The sequence below is a fragment of the Rhinoraja longicauda genome, chromosome 2 (genome assembly GCF_053455715.1).
Source record: "Rhinoraja longicauda isolate Sanriku21f chromosome 2, sRhiLon1.1, whole genome shotgun sequence".
Lineage (NCBI taxonomy): Eukaryota > Metazoa > Chordata > Chondrichthyes > Rajiformes > Arhynchobatidae > Rhinoraja > Rhinoraja longicauda.
The window spans coordinates 34,041,028-34,068,543 of record NC_135954.1 but is presented as its reverse complement, the minus strand read 5'-3'; the positions used below and the strand labels follow the sequence as shown (position 1 = coordinate 34,068,543).

The window sequence follows — 27,516 nt, the reverse complement described above, 5'->3', positions numbered from 1 at the left end:
GAAAGCAGCAGATTTATATTTTGATTGAGGGGAAGACGCAAAATTTCTCTGAACAAATGTCATAAAGGGACAATATTTCTGGCCATATGCAGCGGACACTAAAATATATGTACAATACTGAAAGGGCTTGAAAGAAGACATACCATGAATATGTTTCCTTTGCTACTCGAAGTCTCAAAATAAAAGGGGAACTGTTCAGGACTGAGGGCGATGAATCTTTATGATTCTCTATCCAGGAGGGATATGGAGGTACAATCTGTGTTCATTTAAGACAGAAGTGGATTGATTTATGATCTGGATGATTGAATTGATGGCTTTGTGGCCACGTTAACAGGTGATGCAAAGATAGGTGGAATGGGGAGGGGGCGGGTAGTGTTGTGGAGACAGAGAGTCTGCAGAACAGGTCTGGAGCGTGAGCAAAGAAGGTGGGCAAGGAATGTGGGATTAGTGTTGAAAAGTAGTATTGGGTAAGGCATCAGCCATGATCTTACTGAATCTCAGAGAAGACACAAAGCACATTGATTAATCTTATTCTTATGAGTGTTTTTGCCTTTATCACATTTTCAGGCAGTGAAATCTAGTCTATCCCGCTCTAAAAATATATTCCTCATAAATCTATGGCTCCTTAAGAGCTGTTGATCCTTTAACTAAGGGAAATAGGTCAGATATATTAACTGCATCTCAGTCCCTCGTAGTTTTATATAGCTTAATTAAATCTTGTCTCAGTCTTTTCTGCACAGAAGAGCAGCTTTTATGTATCCAATCATTCCTTGTGCAAATTAAATTCCAGTCAGGGACAGCATAAAAATTAAGGAGAGGAAGTATAACATAGCAAAGAAGAGTGGGAAGACAGAGGATTGGGACTCTTTTAAAGAGCAACAAAAGTTAACTAAAAAGGCAATACGGGGAGAAAAGATGAGGTACGAGGGTAAACTAGCCAATAATATAAAGGAGGATAGCAAAAGTTTTTTTAGGTACGTGAAGAGGAAAAAAATAGTCAAGGCAAATGTGGGTCCCTTGAAGACAGAAGCAGGGGAATTTATTATGGGGAACAAAGAAATGGCAGACGAGTTAAACCGTTACTTTGGATCTGTCTTCACTGAGGAAGATACACACAATCTCCCAAATGTTCTAGGGGCCGGAGAACCTAGGGTGATGGAGGAACTGAAGGAAATCCACATTAGGCAGGAAATGGTTTTGGGTAGACTGATGGGACTGAAGGCTGATAAATCCCCAGGGCCTGATGGTCTGCATCCCAGAGTACTTAAGGAGGTGGCTCTAGAAATAGTGGAAGCATTGGAGATCATTTTTCAATGTTCTATAGATTCAGGATCAGTTCCTGTGGATTGGAGGATAGCAAATGTTATCCCACTTTTTAAGAAAGGAGGGAGAGAGAAAACGGGGAATTATAGACCAGTTAGTCTGACATCAGTGGTGGGGAAGATGCTGGAGTCAATTATAAAAGACGAAATTGCTGAGCATTTGGATAGCAGTAACGGGATCATTCTGAGTCAGCATGGATTTACGAAGGGGAAATCATGCTTGACAAATCTACTGGAATTTTTTGAGGATGTAACTAGGAAAATTGACAAGGGAGAGTCAGTGGATGTGGTGTACCTCGACTTTCAGAAAGCCTTCGACAAGGTCCCACATAGGAGATTAGTGGGCAAAATTAGGGCACATGGTATTGGGGGTAGGGTACTGACATGGATAGAAAATTGGTTGACAGACAGAAAGCAAAGAGTGGGGATAAATGGGTCCCTTTCGGAATGGCAGGCAGTGACCAGTGGGGTACCGCAAGGTTCGGTGCTGGGACCCCAGCTATTTACGATATACATTAATGACTTAGACGAAGGGATTAAAAGTACCATTAGCAAATTTGCAGATGATACTAAGTTGGGGGGTAGTGTGAATTGTGAGGAAGATGCAATAAGGCTGCAGGGTGACTTGGACAGGTTGTGTGAGTGGGCGGATACATGGCAGATGCAGTTTAATGTAGATAAGTGTGAGGTTATTCACTTTGGAAGTAAGAATAGAAAGGCAGATTATTATCTGAATGGTGTCAAGTTAGGAGGAGGGGGAGTTCAACGAGATCTGGGTGTCCTAGTGCATCAGTCAATGAAAGGAAGCATGCAGGTACAGCAGGCAGTGAAGAAAGCCAATGGAATGTTGGCCTTCGTAACAAGAGGAGTTGAGTATAGGAGCAAAGAGGTCCTTCTACAGTTGTACCGGGCCCTGGTGAGACCGCACCTGGAGTACTGTGTGCAGTTTTGGTCTCCAAATTTGAGGAAGGATATTCTTGCTATGGAGGGCGTGCAGCGTAGGTTCACTAGGTTAATTCCCGGAATGGCGGGACTGTCGTATGTTGAAAGGCTGGAGCGATTGGGCTTGTATACACTGGAATTTAGAAGGATGAGGGGGGATCTTATTGAAACATATAAGATAATTAGGGGATTGGACACATTAGAGGCAGATAACATGTTCCCAATGTTAGGGGAGTCCAGAACAAGGGGCCACAGTTTGAGAATAAGGGGTAGGCCATTTAGAACGGAGATGAGGAAGAACTTTTTCAGTCAGAGGGTGGTGAAGGTGTGGAATTCTCTGCCTCAGAAGGCAGTGGAGGCCAGTTCGTTGGATGCTTTCAAGAGAGAGCTGGATAGAGCTCTTGAGGATAGCGGAGTGAGGGGGTATGGGGAGAAGGCAGGAACGGGGTACTGATTGAGTGATCAGCCATGATCGCATTGAATGGCGGTGCTGGCTCGAAGGGCTGAATGGCCTACTCCTGCACCTATTGTCTATTGTCTATTGTCTATTGAGACACCAAAGACTGCCGATGCTGGAATCTTGAGCAATAAGCGAACTGCTGGAGGAATGCAGTGGGTCAGGCAGCATCTGTGAGAGGGGAGTGGACAGACGATGTTTCAGACCAGAACTGAAAACATATTCAAGCTATGATCTGACAAGCATTGCACACAATTGTAGCATAACCTCTCTCAAAAGAAAAATGATTTAAAAAAAATGAACACGATATGATGTCTTTCTTTTTCTTTCATCCATTGTATGTATCTGCCCATATTGCCTGTGATTTCGCCCTTGTTTTGTGGGTTAATTGCATTAATGCAAACTCTAAAGGAAATGTAAAATTGTGATTATAAACCATAATCTTAAGTGTTTCACTTATGTTTCATCTGACACAGAAGCTTCTAGAAATTCTGTTGCTTTTGCGCTCCATGATTACATTTAATTAATATTAAAATCTATGAATACGCAAACAGACTCTTTTGCAAGTTAGCTGTGAAAAATATATGGAGGCTGTTGGGCATGAGCAGTGCTGTCAAATGCAAAGTAGGTTTTGATTGCATTTTTGCAAAATTGTGGACCAGGCCGAAGAGTGCTGCATGCCTTGAACTCCACAGAAGGCTTTAACTGGAGAGGTGACAGCTTCAATGTTAATTAAAAACCTTACCTCAATGGCCACCAGAACTCAAGTGCTTGCAAGCTTCTTCCAGTTAAGTTCCACTTTAAATGCTTTTTTAATCTTAAAAGCCACCCCCCTTCAGTGTCCTCATGGCCCCTGATGGCATCTAAGGCCATCCGTTCTCCACCCACCACTCACCAGCCACCGCTTCTCACCTAACCCAGGCTTGATTCTGTCTGACCAGCTACTGTTCACCACAGACCATTATATGCCCGCAGTCCTCTCTCACCTTCCCCCACCTTCAAGTGTGATAGAATCTCACTACTGGAGGATGGGAGGAGAGGGTGGGAGTGTTGTGTGAAGAAAAGATGAAGCCCCAGTATCTCAGAGCAAAAAGGCAATCCATCTTATCGGGTACGGTGAAACTTCTATCATACTAGACCAACGACATAGGCAAGCTTTGAAACAGTGGAAGAACTAGTTGAATGGATTACTGTGAGAAAGCTGAATTAATAGCAGTAGATTCGGTTATGAACCCAGGCTACTTCACAAAGCTTGGCACTTGAACCACATTCAGCTCCTTCGCACTCTGGTACAGTGTCTTGTCTGAGTCAGTTCACTAAATGATGTAATCAACAGCCATTGTTTGAATAAAGAGGGACAATTCAGCAGTGCTGTGCAGAGGGAGAGCAGGTGCACCACTGTCAGAATGAGAAGAAATGAAGACTGCAGCAGTGTCTTAGAGGGCTGCAATTTATCGCCTTTGTAATAAGGGCGAGTGAGCTCAATGCCTTTAGTACGCTTTGTGCCGGGGCATTACAAAGGTATCAGATGTGATGCAAAAATGTTCAAGTGTATTTATTTCATTGCTGAATGGAAATGTGACATGTAATTCCAGACTTTATGTAACGTTCTCATTATCAGCCTAATAAGTACGTGGACTATTAGTTTGTTGAGAGAACAGGCATGATTCAATGCTGTGGGAGATCGTTCAGTCAACCCTGACAATATCTCTCATTATCATGAAAGTGATGCACAGCTTTGGTGCCTTTGGGAAGTGCTGAGTGATGACCTAACTAGCTAATGGTCAGAGGGGTTTAAAAGAACCATCTGCTGACCACTTTTCACACCAGCAGATTAATCAGGAAAAGATGAGGAAACTATGGTTTGGAAAATGCATGTAAGTGAAAGAGTTGTTCAATCAGATGTAGACAGAAGATGTTGGGTTTTACGTCCCCTCCATGTATTTTTGCATGAAAACTCTGGATAATATTCTACTGCAGTACTGAGGAGATAATAGACAATAGACAATAGGTGCAGGAGTAGATCATTCAGCCCTTCGAGCCAGCACCGCTATTCACCGTGATCATGGCTGATCATGCACAATCAGTACCCTGTTCCTGCCTTCTCCCCATATCCCTTGACTCCACTATCATTAAGAGTTCTATCTGTTAAGGTTCTGTGGTGTGAAGGAGATATTAAAGTAAGAACACAAAGTGCTAGAGTAACTCAGCAGCTGAGGGGGCATCTCTGGAGAGCATGGATAGGGTTTTCCCCTGTCAGGTGGACATGGAGAATACAATGAAAATAAAATCTATGCATGGTGTTCTAGGCATCCCTCATTAACCCTGCATCACCATCAACTTTTTCTAAATAATCAATGGTGTAAGTGTGTGGTGGCGGCACTCAGCTGTTTCAATTGATTTACAATGGAACAAATTTTTAGAGGCAGCTTACAATGCACTGCTTCAATTACAGAATACTTTTAGTTCTACCACCCAGACATGAAATTCTAGGCAAATATCCAATCATTATCACACCACTCTTTGTAGGAGTTTGTTGTACATAAATTAGCTGCCACATTTCCTATATTACAAAGTGACTACATTCAAAAAATAAAAGTACTTTATTGGCCGTAAATTATATTGGATGTGAAAAATACGATTTAGATACAATCTTGCTACGAATTTTCATTTCATTAATGTTACTTGGGCAGTGTGTACTCATAGCTGCCAAGTTTTGCTCGATTACTTTAAAACTCCTGTGTGCTTCATAAAAAAGATGTTTCTTGTTGACTCTTCTGTCATTAATTAACAACCTGTTTGGCATTGCCCACATGGTGCTTTTGGGCCAGAGGGAGAAAAAAAACAAGGGGGGAAAAAATGTTGCAGCCCATTGAAGAATTTTGAGCTCCACAGTTTTCTCTACTACTGAGAAATGCTCCATGAGAAGAAGAGGCAGGCAATACAGTTAATCTGTAGTCTCTTCTTCAAAAAGGAAGAGTCGGAACTTGGCCCATTTTCCTCAGTAGGTTGAGCCAAAGCGTAGCTCATCTCCCCACCCTTCCACTCCATCTGCTATTGTTGCACTGATGTGATTGAGAGTTCATTTTTGTTGGTGTACAATGTATTTTGTGGTATGTTTCATTTTATGTTCGGTTTTTCAGTTTAGTTTATTTTAGAGATACAGCATGGAAACGGGCCCTTTGGCCCGCACCGACCAGCGATCCCCATACACTAGCACTATCCTACATACTAAAGACAATTTACCAAAGCCAATTAACCTGCAATCTATATGTCTTTGGAATGTGGGAGGAAACCGGAGCACCCTGAGAAAACCCATGCAGTCACGGGGAGAACATACAAACTCCATACAGCACCCGTAGTCAGAATCGAACCTGGGTCTTTGGCGCTTTAAGGCAACAATTCTACCACTGCCACCGTGCACAGTGTTGATAGTTTTCATAGATAACTCAGTAATCTCTATGTATAATCCATGTTTACCCTCAGTGAAGCCTACATTTCTCACTCGGGTAGAAAAATGTCAGCAACATATCTCCAATATATAATGGTATAATTGCTGTTTTTAGTTGATTACATTGGCATTTTTGTGTCCAGGACTGCACCCTATGTACTTGATCACAGTTTGAAGGCTTAATTGTTTTTTGTAACAAAATAGCAGCATTTTGTCTTCTTACATTAACGTTTCTGTACTCACCCTCATGCACGCGCTTCTATGGCCCTCCGTGCCTTAGTGTCTGGGATAGATTTTTCAAAGAGGTTCCATTGTGTGCCCTTTGGAAATTGGGTGGCTAGTTAGGAAGTCACAATGTAATAAAATTCAGCTTCAATATAAATAATACTGGTCTAGCCGGGATCTTGAAACTTGAGAAAGTGATGCTAGCCCACCACTGGAGTGAGGGAAGGTGGGAGTACCAAGGACACCTATTCAAGCTATAATTCCACAAGCATTAGACCAAGGTGATGTTATAGAGTTATAGTGTCATAGAGCTATACAGCATGGAAATAGGCCCTTTTGGCCAACTTGTCCACACCAACAAAGTTGACTAACTAAGTTAGGCCCACTTGCCTGCATCTGTCCCGTAACCTATGCTAATTATGTATCTGTCCATGTGGGTTTTAAATGTTGTGATTATGCCACTTCCACTGGCAGTTCATTCCATGTAGCAAGGAGAATCTGTGAGCGTTTAATTATTTTGGAAGATTGTAAGGTTCTGGCAGAATGTGTTGGAATAGATGATCATGGAGAGGGAAATGTTCTTATCCTTATTTCACACTTTTGTGAAACCGCTGAAATATTTATCGTGACTTTTTAACTCAACTAAAAGTTTAATGTGTTATGTGTGCCACTAAATACTTGATAAATTCCTGCTAATGATGCTGACCGTGCCTCATCTATTACACACTGACTACTGGCTCATGAATGGAGATGAGGAAAACTTTTTCAGTCAGAGAGTTGTGAATCTGTGGAATTCTTTGCCTCAGAAGGCAGTGGAGGCCAATTCTCTGAATGCATCCAAGAGAGAGCTAGATAGAGCTCTTAAGGATAGCGGAGTCAGGGGGTATGGGGAGAAGGCAGGAACGGGTACTGATTGTGAATGATCAGCCATGATCACATTGAATGGTGGTGCTGGCTCGAAGGGCTGAATGGCCTCCTCCTGCACCTATTGTCTATTGTCCATTGTCTAATAGTGGGACTGTTTCTATATCCTGAATATGATTGTTTCTCTATTCTGCTTCTAAATAACTCAAGCGAAAGTGAGGCATCACTCCCGGATGAGCTCAATGCATTCCACGCTCGATTCAAAATGGAGAACACCGATGCTCCTACTCGGGCAGTGATATTGTAATCTCAGTCACCGAGACCAACGTCAGAAGATCCTTCATAAGGTTTTAAGTAATAGGAACAGAATTGGGCTATTCGGCCCATCAAGTCTACTCCGCCATTCAATCATGGCTGATCTGTCACTCCCTCCTAACCCCATTCTCCTGCCTTCTCCCCCGGACATACGTACTAATCAAGAATTTATCTAACTGTGCTTTCAAAATATCCTTTGACTTGGAGAGCTTTGGACTATCTTTAATTGGACTTTACTGGGCTTTATCTTGCACTAAACGTTATTCCCTTTATCATTTATCTGTATACTGTGGATGGCTTGATTGTAATCATGTATTGTCTTTCCACTAACTGGTTAGCATGCAACAAACGTTTAGTGCAAGATAAAGTCCAGTAAAGTCTAATTAAAGATAGTCCGAGGGTCTCCAATGAGGTAGGTAATAGCTCATGACTGTTCTCTAGTTGTTGGTAGGATGGTTCAGTTGCCTGATAACAGCTGGGAAGAAACTGTCCCTGAATCTGGAGGTGTGCTTTTTCACTCTTCTATACAGCTTGCCTGATGGGAGAGGGGAGAAATGAGAGTGGCCAGAGTGGCGGCGCCTAACGGCAGCGGCTGACTAGCAGTCTGTCCGTCTTTTTTTTGTTGAGTGTCGGTGTTGGGATGATTTTTATATATATATTTTTGGTTGTGTATGTGTGGGAGGGGGTGGTGGTGGGTGTGGGGGGGTGGGTGTGGGGAACTTTTCTCTTCCTCACGGCGCGGGGTGCGGCTCGGCTGCGGGGCCTAACATCCCCCGGTGCGGCTCGGCCGCTGGACTTTACATCCCGGTGCGGCTTGGCCGCTGGACTTAACACCGCCCGGTGCAGCTCGGCTGCGGGGCTTAACACCGCCCGGTGCAACTCGGCTGCGGGACTTAACACCGCCTGGTGCAGCTCGGCTGCGGGGCTTAACACCGCCCGGTGCAACTCGGCTGCGGGGCTTAACACCGCCCGGTGCAACTCGGCTGCGGGACTTAACACCGCCCGGTGCAGCTCGGCTGCGGGGCTTAACACCGCCCGGTGCAGCTCGGCTGCGGGACTTAACACCGCCCGGTGCGGCTCGGCTGCGGGACTTTTCACCGCTGGTGCGGCTCGGCTGCGGGACTTAGCTGCGCAAGGCTTGGTCGCGGGACTTTCATCGCCCGGTTCGGCCGCGAGACGTTTCAGCGCCCGGTGCGGGGACTGTGCGGGTCGGTCGGGGACGAGCTGTCTGTCCGTGGGCGTGGGGAAGAGAGTGGAAGTTTTGTTGCCTCCATCACAGTGAGGGGGTGTTTGGAGTCTCTGATGGACGTTTGTGTTGGGGTTATGTGTCTTGTGTTCTTTTTTTTTCTATGACTGCTATGTAGTTTCGTTCGGTACTTCGGTACCGAACGACAAATAAAGCTCTGTTATACCTGTTATACCTGTTATACCTGTTATTATACTGGTGTCCTTACTGATGCAGCATGAGGTGTAAACAAAGTAAATTGAAGGGAGGTTAGTATTGTATAAATTGAAGGGAGGTTAGTTTGGGCTCTGTCCACAATTCGCTACAATTTCTTATAGTCTTGGATGGAGCTGTTCCCAAACCAAGTTGTGATACATCCTGATAAGATGCATTGAGTTTACAGACTTGTTATTCTGTTGCAAGTAAGAATATAATTGTTCTTTTTTTGCTACATATGGCAAGTAAACACTTGTGGGATTTATTTTTGCATTGCCTCTATTTCTGAATGGAGTTCCCCAACACGATTTTTATAAACATAGCACAAAAAGTAAGGAAATTTGTGTTTGGTAGATTATTTCTTTGTTGTAACAATGCTTCTTGGCAATAAATCTTATACTGTTGGAAAGCCTGTTTATTTCCCTTTTAAATGGTGCCACATTTGTAAGGAACATGCATTTGTGGGATGAGCAGCAGAGCTGAGTATGTGGGTTGCGCCCATGAAAAATCTGCCAAATCTTCTCTGCCAATGCCAAACAGCTTATTCTGCCATTGACTCTTGTTCGGTGTTGTTTGGTGGATTGGATGATTGAAGTCTGAAGAAACAAGACATATTGGCAATTTAACAATTTATTCATTTAATAAACAGGATCCTCAGTAGCGTGTGGAAGAACCATACACAGCCACAACAGCCTGGCACCTCCTCCTCATGCTGGTCACCAGCCTGGTCACACACTGTTGTGGGATGGCATCCCATTCTTCAACAAGCATTTGTCGCAAGTCAGCCAACGTGGTTGTGTTGGTCACTGGCACGAACAGCACGCCCAAGCTGATCCCACAAGTGTTCAATGGGGTTGAGGTCAGGACTACTGGCAGGCCATTCCATCCTCTCCACTCCCAAATTCTGGAGGTAGTCTCTGAGAAACCCTGCTCTGTGGGGGCGAGTATTGTCATCTTGGAGGATAGAGTTCGGTCCCAGACTGTGGAGATATGGGATTGCCACTGGTTGCAGAATCTCATCTCGATATCTCTCTGCATTGAGATTGCCTCCAATGATGACAAGCCTCGTTTTTCCAGTGAGGGAGATGCCGCCCCACACCATCACACTGCCTCCACCAAAAGATGTTACTCTATCGGTGCAGCAATCAGCATAGCGTTCTCCGCGTCTTCTCCACACTTTGACCCTATGATCCAACTGCCGTAGGCAGAATCTGGACTCATCGCTGAACATAACGTTCCTCCACATGTTCAGGTTCCAGTGCACGTGTTGCCGACACCAGCGCAAATGGGCCTGACGGTGAAGGGCAGTCATGGCAGGCCTCCTGGTAGCCCTATGAGACCGGAGATCGGCTGCGTGCAGTCTGTTCCGAATTGTCTGGGCAGAGAGCCGTCGGCCATATCGTCCTGCAAACCTTGACTGCAAATCTGTAGAAGACAGCCTACGGTTCCTAAGTGCTGACAGGATGAGGAAACGGTCTTCTTCGGGTGTCATCTTCTTGGGACGCCCACTTCGCGGCCTGTCTCTGACATCCCCCGTTATATGGAACTTGGCCTTCACTTTGGAGATGGTACTAGGGCTCACTCCAAATAATGCCGCAACTTGGTTTTGCGGAACACCAGCTTGAAGTTGCCCTATCGCACGGGCCCTATCCAGATCAGTCAAACGTGGCATGCCGATTCTTGGAGCAGACACCTACTGACCACTGTAGCAGGGCCCATGCTCACAGATGCTGCCAATCAGGTGCCAATCAGGCACCTGATTGTCAGCACCTGGGGGTACCAGAAGCTCAAAACAAGAGTCAATAGCAACAGCAGAATAAGCTGTTTGGCATTGGCAGAGAAGATTTGGCAAATTTTTCATGGGCGCAACCCATATACTCAGCTCTGCTGCTCATCCCACAAATGCATGTTCCTTACAAATGAGGCACCATTTAAAAGGGAAATAAACAGGCTTTCCAACGGTATAAGATTTATTGCCAAGAAGCATTGTTACAACAAAGAAATAATCTACCAAACACAAATTTCCTTACATTTTGTGCTATGTTTATAATGGGCAGAATTTCCCAGCTCTGTGACTGCAGCATCGTAGATCATGCTAACCTCAGATAGGGAAACAAGGCCAACAATTTGCTTTGCACTATAGATTGCCATCAGTTGTTTTTTTGGTAATCTAATTGTACGATCGCGGAGGAGAGGAATCAGATAAGAGACACAGAGCAGAGGCTGAGTGTTTAAGTAACAATGAAACCTGTTTTTGTTTTACAGCCAGTACCAAAATTACAAAGCTGTTGGTCAGGGAGCTGGGGCCAGTGGAGTGGGGGTCAGTTTGGTAAATTTCCATTTCCTCCTTGCATTGTTGAGATGCAATATTTTAGCTGATGACCAGGCTCTGTTGAGATATGACCAGTTCTTTGGGTTTAAACTGTTCTTGCAACTGCGCCCACTTCAGTATTATCCAAAGATGTAACAATAGTTTTGAGGTCAGGGGTGGAGAGCGGGGGTGGGATGACAACTTCTCTTCATATGCTGCATTTACAGGGGGATGGGCTCTGGCACTGACCATGTATTTCCCTATGGTGAATGAAATAAAGACTTTCATGTTTAAAAGTTATGTTCTGGCCTTTTCTTACCTCCAGTTCCCTCCCCTAATCTTTCAGTCTGAATAAGGCTCCCGACTCGAAACGTCACCCATCCTTTTTCTCCAGAGATGCTGCCTGACCAACTGAGTTACTCCAGCACATTGTGTCTATCTTCTGTTCTCTTTAAGCTGCCCACACTCGGCTGGAATAGAATGTGGGATTGAATTTTTGTTAAGGTTGACTTGATCAATCACTTCATCTTGCACTGCTCCAAAGCTGAAGTTTTGGTGGCCAAGCAGGAGATCGATGCATAACTCACTTCCTCATGCCATATACGTGATTAAAATGATTGCTTGTTTTCTATCCTCAGTGGCTTCTTTCATGACGGAAACTATACCTACTTGATTGAACCAACACCAACAAAAGAAGGAAATTTAATGGTGAGTTTTGCTTTAATGATTAACATAGAATTGTGTTATAATACAGTCTTTTTTTGACTTTTTTCTTGACAGCAACTTTCCTTTTAACACAATTACAAATTTCACTTTAGGCTGTTCAACCTTCCTTTTGCAGTAAAAGTTTTAAAGGATTTTTCAAAATGCTTTATTTCAGAACTCTTATGTCGGAGTTATGTGGAAAATGTAATTAAAATATTGTTGATAAATTACAAGAACATTATTTAAACATATGTTGCTAACTCTTGTTAAATTTGTTTCAGTTATTTCCGGCCCGCTTTCTCTTCATCCTTGATAGTAATATTTCTAGTTGGAATATTGAGAAGGTGCTAGAACAAGACAATTGGAGGGAAGGACTGCTGGGTAGAAATGTTATGGTGCAATGGGAAAATAAATAATGGGGATTCATTTGGACATTGAGAAGGTACAATCTTACAAAATGAGTTGGAGGTGGAGAAGGATCGGGAGGGAGAGGGAGTGCTGCAAAAGTCTGAATTCAGATGTAGAAAATAGGACAAACCAATAGAGTCATAGCGCGATACAGCATGGAAACGGGCCCTTTGGCCCAACTTGTCCACACCAACCAATATGTCCCAGCTACACTAGTCCCACCTGCCTGCGTTTGGCCCATGTCCCTCCAAACCTGTCCTATCCATGCAATGGGCCTCTGATATTTAATTCATCTACAGAATGCAGCTGTCACTGGCAAGGGCAGCCCTCTTAAATGACATAACAGACCACTGATCTATACCCTCATAGACATGTTCAAAGAGAAAGAATAAAACTGAATAATCACTTAGCATCAGCCCAGCACCAAATTCCAATATAGTAAAGTTGCTCACAGCCCATTCAATGTTGTTAAGTCTTCTTTGCAAACATCTGGGAACTGGTGTCTAAATTGGGGCAGCTGTCCCACAGACTCATCAAACAGCAGCCTGATATAATTCAACAGATCGTAGCTTACAGGTGACCTGCTGGTCTTCTTCATCACAAGCTTGGCTGTGTCTGATCCTAGAAACAAAGAGCTGCAGATGCTGATTTATACCAAAGATAGACGCACAGAGCTGGAGTAACTCAACGGTCAGCCTTACTAAAATCCATGTATACAACATCCACTGCCCTACCTTCAACAATCTCCTTTGTCACCTCCTCAAAAAACTCAATCACTTGAGTGAGACCCGAGATGTCATCATTCTTCAGGGAACATGGGTTCCTCCCTTCTCTCATAGATGAGGTCGCTGAGTCTACGTTTGAGTTGGCCAAACTAAAATGGATGGAAATCACTTTTAGCCTAAGATTATATATTGCAGAAATAATTGGAACATTTAACACAGGATTACTGAATGACGAATATCGTCCTGCTTTAATCTCAATATGTGTTACTCGTCTTCCTTCATCATCCATGGCTTCTTTCTGTTTGTTGCTTGTATGAGAAGAATGAAATAGAGAAGAATGAAATCGAGATACGAGGGGCGGCACGGTAGTGCAGCGGTAGAGTTGCTGCTTTACAGCGCCAGAGACCCAGGTTCGATCCTGACTACAGGTGCTGTCTGGAGTTTGTACGTTCCTCCCGTGACCTGCGTGGGTTTTCTCCGGTTCCCTCCCACATTCCAAAGATGTACATGTTTGTAGGTTAATTTGCTTCTATAAATTGTCTCTAGTGTGTGGAATAGTGTTAATGTGTGGGGATCTCTGATCGGCGCAGACTTGGTGGGCTGAAGGGCCAATTTCCGCGCTGTATCTCTAAACTAAACTAAACTTCAGGTGTGAAAGACAGAAATGTTGCTAAATATATTGAGTTATTTTGTCGTGTTCCTGTGAAAACTTTTGTAGGAAACAAACGTGAACAAAAACAAAATCTGCTGGATGCTACATCGGGTGTCATTCTGTTGGATCTTTTGTTAAGGTTTTTTGGCATCTTATCAATCAGTTTCTATAGTTTCCTGCTTCACCTTTTTGATTCAGGAATTTATGGTCTTAGGAAGGAATAAAGGAATAAAGTCCTTGCGTGCCCAACCTCTCCCTGCAATCTCAGGCCCTCAAGTCCTGGCAACATCCTCGTAAACCTTCTCTGCACCATTTCCAGCTAAAGACTATAGTTCCTCTTTTGTGTCAAATACTTTTTGAACTTCCAATAACCATTTGGCATTCTAAGTGCATCCATAATTTACGTGCTGTTGTCCTAACGAGTGAGGATTTTCAGTTTTGGTAAATGCTTGAGCAGTCTTATCTTAAAGCTATCCATTGGGAAAATCAAAATGGGACCAACAATATTGAGGATGAAGTCTCAGAATATATTCTAGATTAGTAAATTGAGAAACTGACTAGGAAACAAGCTGTTTTAGATTTGAAATGATTGAAATAAGAAAGGGCACATTAATAATCTTATGGTTGAGTAGCCCTTAGGAAAGAGTAACCTGCACTCTTAAAGGTTTAGGTTTATTATTGTCACATGTTCCAAGGTACAGTGAAAAACTTTGTTTTGCATGCTATCCAAACCGACCTGATATACCATACATAGAAACAATCAGTTCAAACTCAAGTGCAGTAGATAGAGTAAAGGGGAAGGTAGAGTGCAGAATATAGTTCTCAGCATTGTAGTGCTTCAGTTCCATAGACAAAATCCAATGTCTTCAATGGGGTAGCACTGAATCAAACAGTATTCTAGTTTATGGAAGGACCGTTCAGAAGCCTGATAATGGAGGGAAAGTAGCTGTTCCTGAATCTGGTGGTGTGTGCTTTCAAGCTTTTGCACCTTCTGCCAAACGGGAGCAGGAAGAAATCGGAGTGACGGGGTGGAGGGTGGATTGTTCCACCTGTATAGCCGATACAACCTAATAATTTAAATTAAACTAACGATTTAGTTCAATCTAAATATTGGGGTTTCAATTTAAACATAAGTAATTATGAAGGTAAAATGGGCAGGTTGGTTGGGGAATCCACATCAAAGGTTTGACAGTGGACAGGCAGTGGTTTGTATTTAAATAAATTATCCATAATTTGCCCCAAATATATGTTCCCTTAATTAAGGGTAATATAAAATCTAGGGAAAAGGCTTATATGTTTGCCAGAAGATAAAAGTTAGGCTGAAAAATGGGATTGAGCACTGCACATTGCAATTATGAATGGTGGCACAATGGTAGAGTTGCTTCCTTGCAGCGCCAGAGACCCGGGTTCGATCCTGACTATGGGTGCTGTTCGTATGGAGTTTGTACGTTCTTCCCGTGACCTGCATGGGTTTTCTCTGGGATCTCCGGTATTCTCCCACATTCCAAAGACGTGCAGGTTTGTAGGTTAATTGGCTTCCGTAAAGATTGTAAATTATCCCTAGTGTGTAGGATAATGCTAGTGTACGGGGATCACTGGTGCTTGATGGGTGGAAGAGCTTCTATGCATTTTGCTTTTCGATGGTGGAACAGGCATTGCACTTAAGGTGGCCATTTGGCCCATCAAGTCTGTTCTAGCTCCTTGAAGAGTATGCCACTCAGTCCCATTGTCTCTTTTCCGCCCGGCTGGAGTCACTCAACGGATCAGTCAGCATCTCTGGAGAAAAGAAATAGGCGATATTTCAGGTGAAGACCCTTCTTCAGACTGAGAGTCAGGGGAGAGGTGTATAAAATTGGGTGGATGCACAGAGTCTCTTTCCCAAAGTAGGTGAATCGAGGACCAGAGGACGTAGGTTTTAGGTGAAGGGGAAAAGATTTAATAGGAATCTGAGGGGTAACATTTTCACACAAAGGGTAATGGATGTGTGGAACAAGCTGCCAGAGAAGGTAGTTGAAGCTGGGACTATCCTAATATTTAAGAAACAGTTAGAAAGGTACATGGATAGGACAGATTTGGAGGGATATGGACCAAACGCAGGCAGGTTGGACTAGTGTAGCTGGGATATGTTGGCCGGTGTGGGCAAGTTGGGCTGAAGGGCCTGTGTCATGCTGTATCACTCTATGACTCTATGTGAGGGAAACCAGAGGCATGAAAAGGTTCACAACAAATTAGAGCCGGCATTGATGACCAAGGCAAGGTGGAGCCCACAATGGTCCATTGTGGGCTGTGGAAGATGTCATAATGAATGGATGTATGTATGTAAACTAGTACGACGACTAGAGTGGGGGAGGGACAGAGAAAGTTTACTTGAAATTAGAGAAATCTCTATTCATACCAATTTGCATGTGGCCTCACTCTGACAGTGGAGGAGGCCCAGGTCAGTATGGGAATGGGGAGTGGAGTTAAAATGTTTGGCAACCAGGAGATCGCGTAGGCCAAGGCTGACTGAACATAGGACGTTCAGTGAAATGATTGCCTAGTCTGCACTTGCTCTCGCTGATGTATAAGAATCCATACCGAGAATAATGATCACTGAGAACACTGAGAACAAACCCTCCTTCTTGCAATGGTTGTTCCTGGGGTTGTCACTGGATAGCTGTGTTATTGTCCCAGGCTCTTGTGTCTCTGACTACAATAGTTATCAGCATTAAAGAGAGGTCTGGTTTTAGGATTGTCTAGTTCTGGTGTCTGCGTGCAATGAGAAGTGTGGATCCATGTTGCTTTTCCCTATAGCTTATTTGTATCATGGGTCATCGACAGCACTTGGAATAGTTCTTACCAAAATGGTTGTAGGTAGTTCTTTCAACGGTTGCCTCCTTCTGTGCCTCAGTCACCAGTGAATGGAAACCGGAGAGATTTAGTTCGTGCAGTAAAATAATTCAGCATGTTCTCATCCATGCTATGAATACCCATAGCTTTTGTTGATAACAGAGCACTTATTGGTAATTTCACTGGCCTCCCCATTCCTATATCTTGTGGAGTTTACCCTGTATGTTGATTAGGGCTAGATCTCATTATTTTTAGAGCTATTGGCAGGACTTCAGGCCACTTTAAACCTCTCTCAATGCATAATTGAGTATCCCATTTTGTCACTCAACAGCACTAGATGATTTGGGGTGATATGGGCAGGATAAATGCTTGCACTGACGTCCCTTCATTAGCACCTTTATAACTGGACCAGTGAAGTTGGGTCCAGTGTGACTTGACATAACCTCTGGAATGCCAAACCTCAGTACTACTTCTTTCAGTAACACCTTGGCCATTGTTGTGACATCACCATGGTGAATAGGAAAGGCTTCAACCCATCTGGAAAACAAGTCTACAATTACTAACACACACGTATCACCCATACATTCAGGCATTTGTATAAATTCCATTTGTATATGTACAAAAGGTTGGGGTTCAAGTCAAGTCAAGTTTATTTGTCACATACACAAACACGATGTGCAGTGAAATGAAAGTGGCAATGCCTGCGGATTGTGCAAAAAAAAGAATTACAGTTACAGCATATAAATAAAGTTAATACAGTTAATACAGAGAAGACAAAACTTAGTTCCTGGAGTTATAAAAGTTGACAGTCCTGATGGCCTGTGGGAAGAAACTCCGTCTCATCCTCTCCGTTTTCGCAGCGTGACAGCGGAGGCGTTTGCCTGACCGTAGCATCTGGAACAGTCCGTTGCTGGGGTGGTAGGGGTCCCTCATAATCTTGCTTGCTCTGGATCTGCACCTCCTGATGTATAGGTCCTGCAGGGGGGGCGAGTGTAGTTCCCATGGTGCGTTCTGCCGAACGCATTACTCTCTGCAGGGCCTTCCTGTCCTAGGCAGAGCTGTTCCCAAACCAGACTGTAATGTTGCCGGCCAGGATGCTCTCTACAGCCCCAGAGTAGAAACAATGAAGGATTCTCAGAGACACTCTGAATTTCCTCAGTTGTCTAAGGTGGTAAAGGCGCTGCTTAGCCTTACCCACCAGTGCGGCAATGTGCGTTGCCCATGTCAGATCCTCTTTGATGCGGACTCCCAAGTATTTAAAACTGCTCACCTTATCCACAGTAGACTCATTTATCTCCAGTGGCGTGTACGTCCTTGGATGTTGAGCCCTTCTAAAGTCCACAATCAGCTCCTTAGTTTTTGTGACATTCAAGAGGAGGCTATTGTCCTGACACCAGAGTGCCAGATCAGCCACCTCCTCCCGGTAGGCCTTCTCATCGTTGTCGGAGATCCGGCCCACCACCACAGTGTCATCAGCAAACTTGATGATGGAGTTTGAGCTGAACCTGGCCACACGGTCATGTGTGTACAGGGAGTACAGTAGGGGGCTAAGGACGCCGCCCTGGGGGGGTCCTATGTTCAGGGTGAGGGGGCTAGATGTGTGTTCCCCCATCCTGACCACTTGGGGCCTGGCGGTGAGAAAGTCCAGGACCCAGGCACACAGAGGGGTGCTAAGCCCCAGTTCCAGCAGCTTCTCAGCCAGTCTGCTGGGGACTATTGTGTTGAATGCTGAACTAAAGTCAATGAACAGCATCATCACATAGCCCCCCTTCTGGCTGTCCAGATGAGAGAGACAGACAGTATGCTAGGAGGGATTCCTGTGTTATACACAAAATGCTAAGTTACATTTAGCAGTAACTTTATCAGCAAAAGCAGCAAAACAAGGCCCATACCAGGTTGCTTGAATAATTCTATTCATCCCTCCTTTGGCAGCATGTGTAAAGTGATGACACACATGTGCCAACCAGGGTAGGGGTTGCTCAGGGACAGCTGTGTGGCCGTCACAGGAGACTCAAAGACCATTAGGTAACTGAAAACAGTTCCATAATTGGCGCTCAGAGATATCGAGTATAGAAGTTGGGATGTCATGTTAAAATTGTACAGGGCATTGGTGAGGCCGAATCTGGAGTATGGTGTGCAGTTCTGGTCGCCAAATTATAGGAAGGATGTCGACAAAATGGAGAGGGTACAGAGGAGATTTACTAGAATGTTGCCTGGGTTTCAGCACTTAGGCTACAGAGAGAGGTTGAACAGGTTGGGTCTTTATTCTTTGGAGCGTAGAAGGTTGAGGGGGGACTTGATAGAGGTTTTTAAAATTTTGAGAGGGACGGACAGAGTTGACGTGGGTAGGCTTTTCCCTTTGAGAGTGGGGAAGATTCCAACAAGGGGACATAGCTTCAGAATTGAGGGACAAAGGTTTAGGGGTAACATGAGGGGGAACTTCTTTACTCAGAGGGTGGTGGCTGTATGGAATGGGCTTCCGGTGGAAGTGGTGGAGGCTGGCTCGATTTTATTATTTAAGAGTAAATTGGATAGGTATATGGATAGGAGGGGATTGGAGGGTTATGGTCTGAGTGCAGGTAGATGAGACTAGGTCAGGGAGAGTGGTCGGCGTGGACTGGTAGGGCCGGACAGGCCTGTTTCCATGCTGTAGTTGTTATATGTTATATGTTATATTGGCAGCAGGTGCAAATTTATTATTTCCTCAATAAAGAGCCCTGGTGCATTAGAATTCTGCAGGCACTAGGGGATTACCGTCCCGTTGGTTTGACTGGGTACGAAAGGGTTATTTGTGGTGTAGGGGATGGTCTGGCTTATGTCATTAGTGTAAACATTAGTTTTTGAAATATATCGTCGCTGCGGGCAACTTCTGACCCAGTGTTCACATTGACCACAATTAAAACACACACTTCTTGCTTGCCCCCTTCCCAGTGACCTGATTCTTCCCCTTCCGCTTTCCCATCCACACATCGTTCCCTGTGGGCCATGGGGGGCCATGGGGTTGAATATGACCTCTCCATCAGCATACTTCCTGGTTTCTCACTAACTCTCTGCTGCCATTGTTCAATCTGCCGCTGACAATGTTGTAAAACAGGCAAAAAAATTATTCCCATTTTTATATTCCCATCCTTTAAAAGTTGCACAGAGCATCTGTTTTATACGAGGTTGCAACCCCTTTTCTATAGCACTCATTAGAGCAGACTTGCCTGAATCTAATTCGAAACCTGAATATCTTGTAAAGGCATTATGGACACCATCAACATAATCCCCAACATCCTAGCCTTGCTTCTGAACAGTGGAATAAATCATCCTCCAGTCTACTACAGACAGAAAGGATTTGCGTAACGCATCTTTCAAGTCATTCCAAAGTGCATCATTAGCTTTTGCAGGACCGTCCCAATCAAATTTTCCATTTTGATGAACTGAGGGTTGCATCAAGAGCCACATCAATATCGTTTTTGGTAGGATTATAACATTTGCGCAGTATGTCTAACTTTATAAAAGAATTTTTCAACATCATCCTTAGACTTTCAATGGTAGCTCTCAACTCTGACGGTGTCCAGGGTCCATAAACTGTAACGGTATCTTTATCAGAACCTGGATAGGCTCGCATGGATGCTTATACAGAAAGTCGGACTGAGGCTTCACTACTACTTTCCCCTTCATTGGATTTTTGACTGTTTCACTGCTCTCTGGTGAAAGGTGGAGGAATCAGATGTTGCTACCAACTTGTCTACCTTCTTTACACTCTCTAATCCATAATGTATGTACATATATCCTATGGGAGTTCCTCTGCCATGGCTTTCATTGGACTCTGAATTACCCATATTAGCCAATCCTAGGATTCTTACTCTTTCACAGGAAGCTGACTTACTCTTGCAGTGGGATTCTAACCCCCTGCTCACAGGACTTGAACCTGAACAACTAACCCAGGTGGGACTTGAATTTTCACAGCTAGGAACCTGGCTTACCTAATGTCCCTCACGTTTATTCCGGCGCTGGCAGCACCCTTTGCCCACCTGGATACAATTGGGTAGTAGCGGCAAAATAGACTCTTTGTAAGGACAGCCCTTGCCTTTTTAAATGCCGTCTGAGTTGTCTGTTGCCAGCCCTCCACTTTCACGAATTCTGGTCAGGGGAGAGATTCCCAATCTCAGCTGAACCTCCAAAACTGTCGGAATAATTTACACAAGACGTGAGTGATGGTTTACCTTCCACCCCATCAGTCGTCGCATACAACACATAATCCTCCAAAATTTCCGCCACCTCCAACGGGATCCCACCACTAGCCACATTTTCCCATCTCCACCCCTTTCTGCCTTCCGCAGAGACTGTTCCCTCTGCAACTCCCTGGTTAACTCATCCCTTCCCACCCAAACTAACCCCTCCCCAGGTACCTTCCCCTGCAACCGCAGAAGATGCAACACCTGTCGCTATACCTCCTCCCTCGACTCTGGCCAGGGACCCCGACAGTCCTTTCAGATTAGGCAGAGGTTCATTTGCACCGCCTCCAACCTCATCTACTGTATCCATTGTTCAAGATGTGGACTCTTATACATCTGTAAGACAAACATAGACTGGGCGATCGTTTTGCGGAACACCTTGGCTCAGCCCGCGTGAACCAACCTGATCTCCCGGTTGCTGGACACTTTAATTCTCCTTCCCATTCCTACACAGACCTTTCTGTCCTCTGTCTCCTCCTTTGTCAGAGTGAAGCTAAATGCAAATTGGAGGAACAGCATCTCATGTTTCGCTTGGGCAGCTTACAGCCCAGTGGTATGAATATTGATTTCTCTCACAATAGACAATAGACAATAGGTGCAGGAGTAGGCCATTCAGCCCTTCGAGCCAGCACCGCCATTCAATGCGATCATGGCTGATCACTATCAATCAGTACCCCGTTCCTGCCTTCTCCCCATACCCCCTCACTCCGCTATCCTTAAGAGCTCTATCCAGCTCTCTCTTGAAAGCATCCAACGAACTGGCCTCCACTGCCTTCTGAGGCAGAGAATTCCACACCTTCACCACCCTCTGACTGAAAAAGTTCTTCCTCATCTCCGTTCTAAATGGCCTACCCCTTATTCTCAAACTGTGGCCCCTTGTTCTGGACTCCCCCAACATTGGGAACATGTTATCTGCCTCTAATGTGTCCAATCCCCTAATTATCTTATATGTTTCAATAAGATCCCCCCTCATCCTTCTAAATTCCAGTGTATACAAGCCCAATCGCTCCAGCCTTTCAACATACGACAGTCCCGCCATTCCGGGAATTAATCTAGTGAACCTACGCTGCACGCCCTCCATAGCAAGAATATCCTTCCTCAAATTTGGAGACCAAAACTGCACACAGTACTCCAGGTGCGGTCTCACCAGGGCCCGGTACAACTGTAGAAGGACCTCTTTGCTCCTATACTCAACTCCTCTTGTTACGAAGGCCAACATTCCATTGGCTTTCTTCACTGCCTGCTGAACCTGCATGCTTCCTTTCATTGACTGATGCACTAGGACACCCAGATCTCGTTGAACTCCCCCTCCTCCTAACTTGACACCATTCAGATAATAATCTGCCTTTCTATTCTTACTTCCAAAGTGAAGAACCTCACACTTATCTACATTAAACTGCATCTGCCATGTATCCGCCCACTCACACAACCTGTCCAGGTCACCCTGCAGCCTTATTGCATCTTCCTCACAATTCACACTACCCCCCAACTTAGTATCATCTGCAAATTTGCTAATGGTACTTTTAATCCCTTCGTCTAAGTCATTAATGTATATCGTAAATAGCTGGGGTCCCAGCACCGAACCTTGCGGTACCCCACTGGTCACTGCCTGCCATTCCGAAAGGGACCCATTTATCCCCACTCTTTGCTTTCTGTCTGTTAACCAATTTTCTATCCATGTCAGTACCCTACCCCCAATACCATGTGCCCTAATTTTGCCCACTAATCTCCTATGTGGGACCTTGTCGAAGGCTTTCTGAAAGTCGAGGTACACCACATCCACTGACTCTCCCTTGTCAATTTTCCTAGTTACATCCTCAAAAAATTCCAGTAGATTTGTCAAGCATGATTTCCCCTTCGTAAATCCATGCTGACTCGGAACGATCCCGTTACTGCTATCCAAATGCTCAGCAATTTCGTCTTTTATAATTGACTCCAGCATTTTCCCCACCACTGATGTCAGACTAACTGGTCTATAATTACCCGTTTTCTCTCTCCCTCCTTTCTTAAAAAGTGGGATAACATTTGCTATTCTCCAATCCACAGGAACTGATCCTGAATCTATAGAACATTGAAAAATGATCTCCAATGCTTCCACTATTTCTAGAGCCACCTCCTTAAGTACTCTGGGATGCAGACCATCAGGCCCTGGGGATTTATCAGCCTTCAGTCCCATCAGTCTACCCAAAACCATTTCCTGCCTAATGTGGATTTCCTTCAGTTCCTCCATCACCCTAGGTTCTCCAGCCCCTAGAACATTTGGGAGATTGTGTGTATCTTCCTCAGTGAAGACAGATCCAAAGTAACGGTTTAACTCGTCTGCCATTTCTTTGTTCCCCATAATAAATTCCCCTGCTTCTGTCTTCAAGGGACCCACATTTGCCTTGACTATTTTTTTCCTCTTCACGTACCTAAAAAAACTTTTGCTATCCTCCTTTATATTATTGGCTAGTTTACCCTCGTACCTCATCTTTTCTCCTCGTATTGCCTTTTTAGTTAACTTTTGTTGCTCTTTAAAAGAGTCCCAATCCTCTGTCTTCCCACTCTTCTTTGCTATGTTATACTTCCTCTCCTTAATTTTTATGCTGTCCCTGACTTCCCTTGTCAGCCACAGGTGTCTCTTACTCCCCTTAGAGTCTTTCCACCTCTTTGGAATAAATTGATCCTGCAACCTCTGCATTATTCCCAGGAATACCTGCCATTGCTGTTCTACCGTCTTCCCTGCTAGGGCCTCCTTCCAATCAATTTTGGCCAGCTCCCGCCTCATGCCTCTGTAATCCCCTTTGCTATACTGCAATACCGACACTTCCGATTTTCCCTTCTGCCTTTCCATTTGCAGAGTAAAACTTATCATGTTGTGATCACTGCCTCCTAATGGCTCTTTTACCTCTAGTCCCCTTACCAGATCAGGATCATTACACAACACTAAATCCAGAATTGCCTTCTCCCTGGTAGGCTCCAGTACAAGCTGTTCTAAGAATCCATCTCGAAGGCACTCTACAAACTCTCTTTCCTGGGGTCCATTTCCAACCTGATTTTCCCAGTCTACCTGCATGTTGAAATCTCCCATAACCACCGTAGCATTACATTTTTGACACGCCAATTTTATCTCCTGATTTAACTTGCACCCTAAGTCGAGGCTACTGTTTGGGGGCCTATAGATAACTCCCATTAGGGTCTTTTTACCCTTACAATTTCTCATTTCTATCCATACTGATTCAACATCTCCTGATTCTATGTCACCCCTTGCAAGGGAATGAATATCATTCCTTACCATCAGAGCAACCCCACCCCCTCTGCCCACCTGTCTGTCTTTTCTATACGTTGTGTACCCCTGAATATTCAGTTCCCAGCCCTGGTCCTCTTGTAGCCATGTCTCAGTGATCCCTACAACATCATACTTGCCCATGACTAACTGAGCCTCAAGCTCATCCACTTTATTTTTTATACTACGCGCATTTAAGTACAACACTTTAACTTCTGTATTTACCTCCCCTCTCACATCGTTCACAATTGGCCCTGCCCTTAATTTCTTTTCCGCTCTGGAACTTCTGTTCCCATTCTTCCTAGAGTCTTTTGCAATATCTCCTGTATTCCCTTTTACCTCATCTTCATATTCACAATTTGTTAACCCCTCCCCCCCACTACTTAGTTTAAAGCCACAGGTGTCACACTAGCAAACCTGCCTGCCAGAATGTTTGTCCCCCTGCTGTTAAGATGCAACCCGTCCCTTTTGTACAAGTCACCCCTAGCCCAGAAGAGATCCCAGTGGTCCAGAAATCTAAATCCCTGCTCTCTGCACCAGTCCCTCAGCCATAAATTCATACCCTCTATCTCTCTGTTCCTGGCCTCACCAGCACGAGGTACCGGTAGCAGTCCAGAGATAACCACCTTCGACGTCCTACTTCTCAGCGTTTTTCCCAACTCTCTAAACTCCCGCTGTAGCACCTCCTTCCTCTTCCGCCCGACGTCATTCGTGCCCACGTGCACAACGACTTCAGGTTGATCGCCTTCCCTCGCTAGGATTTTCTGAAGCCGGTCTGTGATGTGTTGAACCCTGGCACCAGGGAGGCAACAGACCATCCTCAAGTCCCTCCTGCTGCCACAGAATCTTCTATCCGTCCCTCGGACTATGGAGTCACCGACCACTACGGCTCTTCCAGACTTCGGTCTCCCCTGTCGTGTATCCTTGCCAACAGGTCCGCCACTCGGACTGGAAACGTCTTCTGCCCCGACAGTTCCCAAGAGGGTATACCTATTTGCAATAGGCACAGCCACCGGGGTCTCCTGTAGTCCACGTCCACTCCCCCCGGAAACAGTCTCCCACCTTCGCTCGACCTGGACCCTTGGCGTGACAGCCTCACAATAGGTCCTGTCGAGGAAACTCTCGCATTCCCGGATGGCCCTGAGGTCATCCAACTGCCTCTCCAACTCCACCACACGTCCCTTCAGGAGCTGCACCTGGACACAGTTCTTGCAGGTGTAGCTCCCAGAAGCTCCCGCGACGTCCCTGTCTTCCCACATCCTGCAGGAAACACACCGCACCAACTTTTCCGCCATCACCTTGTGCCTATAACCAGCTCTGGCTTAAAACAATGGTATCCTCCTCACCTCAGCCTCCTTGCCGAAGACTCGCAGCCAAAGACTCGCACTTTTCTCACTGGGCACTTCCCTCACTGGGCACTTCCCTCACTGGGCTGCACCTGAACAGGGCTGCACCCTTTTGTGAGCCTTGCTTATATCACCAATTTAAATTGCCTGATTGTCCAATTTACCTGACTTCTCACTTAAACTGCCTGTTGAACTGTGATTAGCACTTACTTTACTGCTCAGCCAACGGGCGTCCTTGCTCTGCTCCCGGACTTTTCAAACTGACTACTACTTCCTTTTGGCGCTCTTTTTAAACTGCCTGTTGAACTGTGATTAGCACTTACTTTACTGCTCAGCCAACGGGTAGCCCCGGCATTCCCTCTCTCCTTAGCCCTCCCCCACCCAAGTCGCACACTTCTCATTTTCACCCTACAAACAGCTTACTGTTTCCTTAGGCAGTTTCCTTTATCATTATTACATTTTTGCATATCTTTCATTCATTGTTCTTCATCTCTCCACATCATCGTCTATATCTCTCGTTTCCCTTATCCCTAACCAGTCCGAAGAAGTTCTCAACCCGAAACATCACCCATTCCTTCTCTCCAGAGATGCTGCCTGTCCTGCTGAGTTACTCTAGCTTTTTGTGTCTATCTTCGAGTGATGGTTAACTTCTTTATTCACAATAACTTGTCAGATGGGGAAAACAATCAAGCAGAGATTGTTCACCAGACTCAAAGCATACAGCCTTTCTATATCATAATTGAGAGCAAAAATGTTGAGTGGGTTGCATACGTTTGTTCACAAGGTTAACTATTGTGATTCACTATTCTTTCCCATTGAAATATAGAAACATAGAAACATAGAAAATAGGTGCAGGAGGAGGCCATTTGGCCCTTTGAGCCAGCACTGCCATTCATTGTGATCATGGCTGATCATCTACTGCCTTCTCCCCATATCCCTTGATTCCACTAGCCCCAAGAGCTCTATCTAACTCTCTTCTAAATTCATCCAGTGAATTGGCTTCCACTGCCTTCTGTGGCAGAGAATTCCACAAATTCACAACTCTCTGGGTGAAAAAGTTTCTTCTCACCTCAGTTTTCAATGGCCTCCCCTTAACACAAGAAAAAAAAAAGACGTTCAAGGTCAGTGTGACCAGACATATTCAGCTCAGCACTGATGGAAATTTCACTAGAATAAAGTACACCTTCCAACTGTACAAAGTGCTGCCCGTGTTCATGACAGTGTGGAAGAATAGTTAAATTCCCACGGTAGTGTAGGATAATAACTGCAGATGCTGGTACAAATCGAAGATATCACAAAATGCTGGAGTAACTCAGCAGGTCAGGCAGCATCTCAGGAGATGGGTGACGTTTCGGGTCGAGACCCTTCTTCAGACTGATGTCAGGGGGGGCAGAACAAAGTTAAATTCCCACAGTCACACGAAGCATTTCAGACTTTGTTTTATTTTTTGCACTATATTGGGTGTTATTTGGGAAAAAACATAAAAACAGACAAAGATTTTCCATGGGTAGGTAAAAATGAAACCACCAATGAGGAGAAATGTGGGTTCCTGACAAGGAGTAATGAGGGAATTAATACAATGGAATAATTAAAAAGTCAAGGAATTAAACAAGCACTTTGTGTCAATTTTAACATAAGCGCAAATCTACCATGAATATGAGAGAACTAAGAGTCATTATAAATGAAGAATTAGAATAAATAAATATCAATAAAAAGTAAAATAGCAGTTAATGAACCTGAACACTAGTATATGCCAAGGATCTGCTAAAGTCATAAAGAATTTTGATAAGGATGCCTATTGATAATGGATGCTTTCATTGTCATTTTCCAAGATTCTGTAAATTCTGGAATGGTTCCTGTAGATCGGTGGATAAAAAATGTATGTTTTAAAAGGGAGAGAAAAGGGGGAATCACTGACCTGTTATCCTGGCAGAATCTGAAGAGGAAAATGCTGAGATCTGTCACAATGGATATGAAATCAAGACACAGAAATTATTAATATGACTGAGCAGTGTCAACATAGATTTATGTAAGC

General features: G+C 44.5%; 1 protein-coding gene across 8 annotated transcripts in view; it reads left to right on the top strand.

Moving 5' to 3' along the window:
- The window catches only part of adam22 (ADAM metallopeptidase domain 22), a 230,863-nt gene that overhangs the window by 78,419 nt on the left and 124,928 nt on the right, over positions 1–27,516 (top strand). For all 8 annotated transcript variants that reach the window (XM_078416827.1, XM_078416844.1, XM_078416837.1 and 5 more), the window contains exon 6: positions 11,967–12,036. In XM_078416827.1, the coding sequence (XP_078272953.1) occupies positions 11,967–12,036 (70 nt within the window). The remainder of the gene's footprint in view (positions 1–11,966; positions 12,037–27,516) is intronic.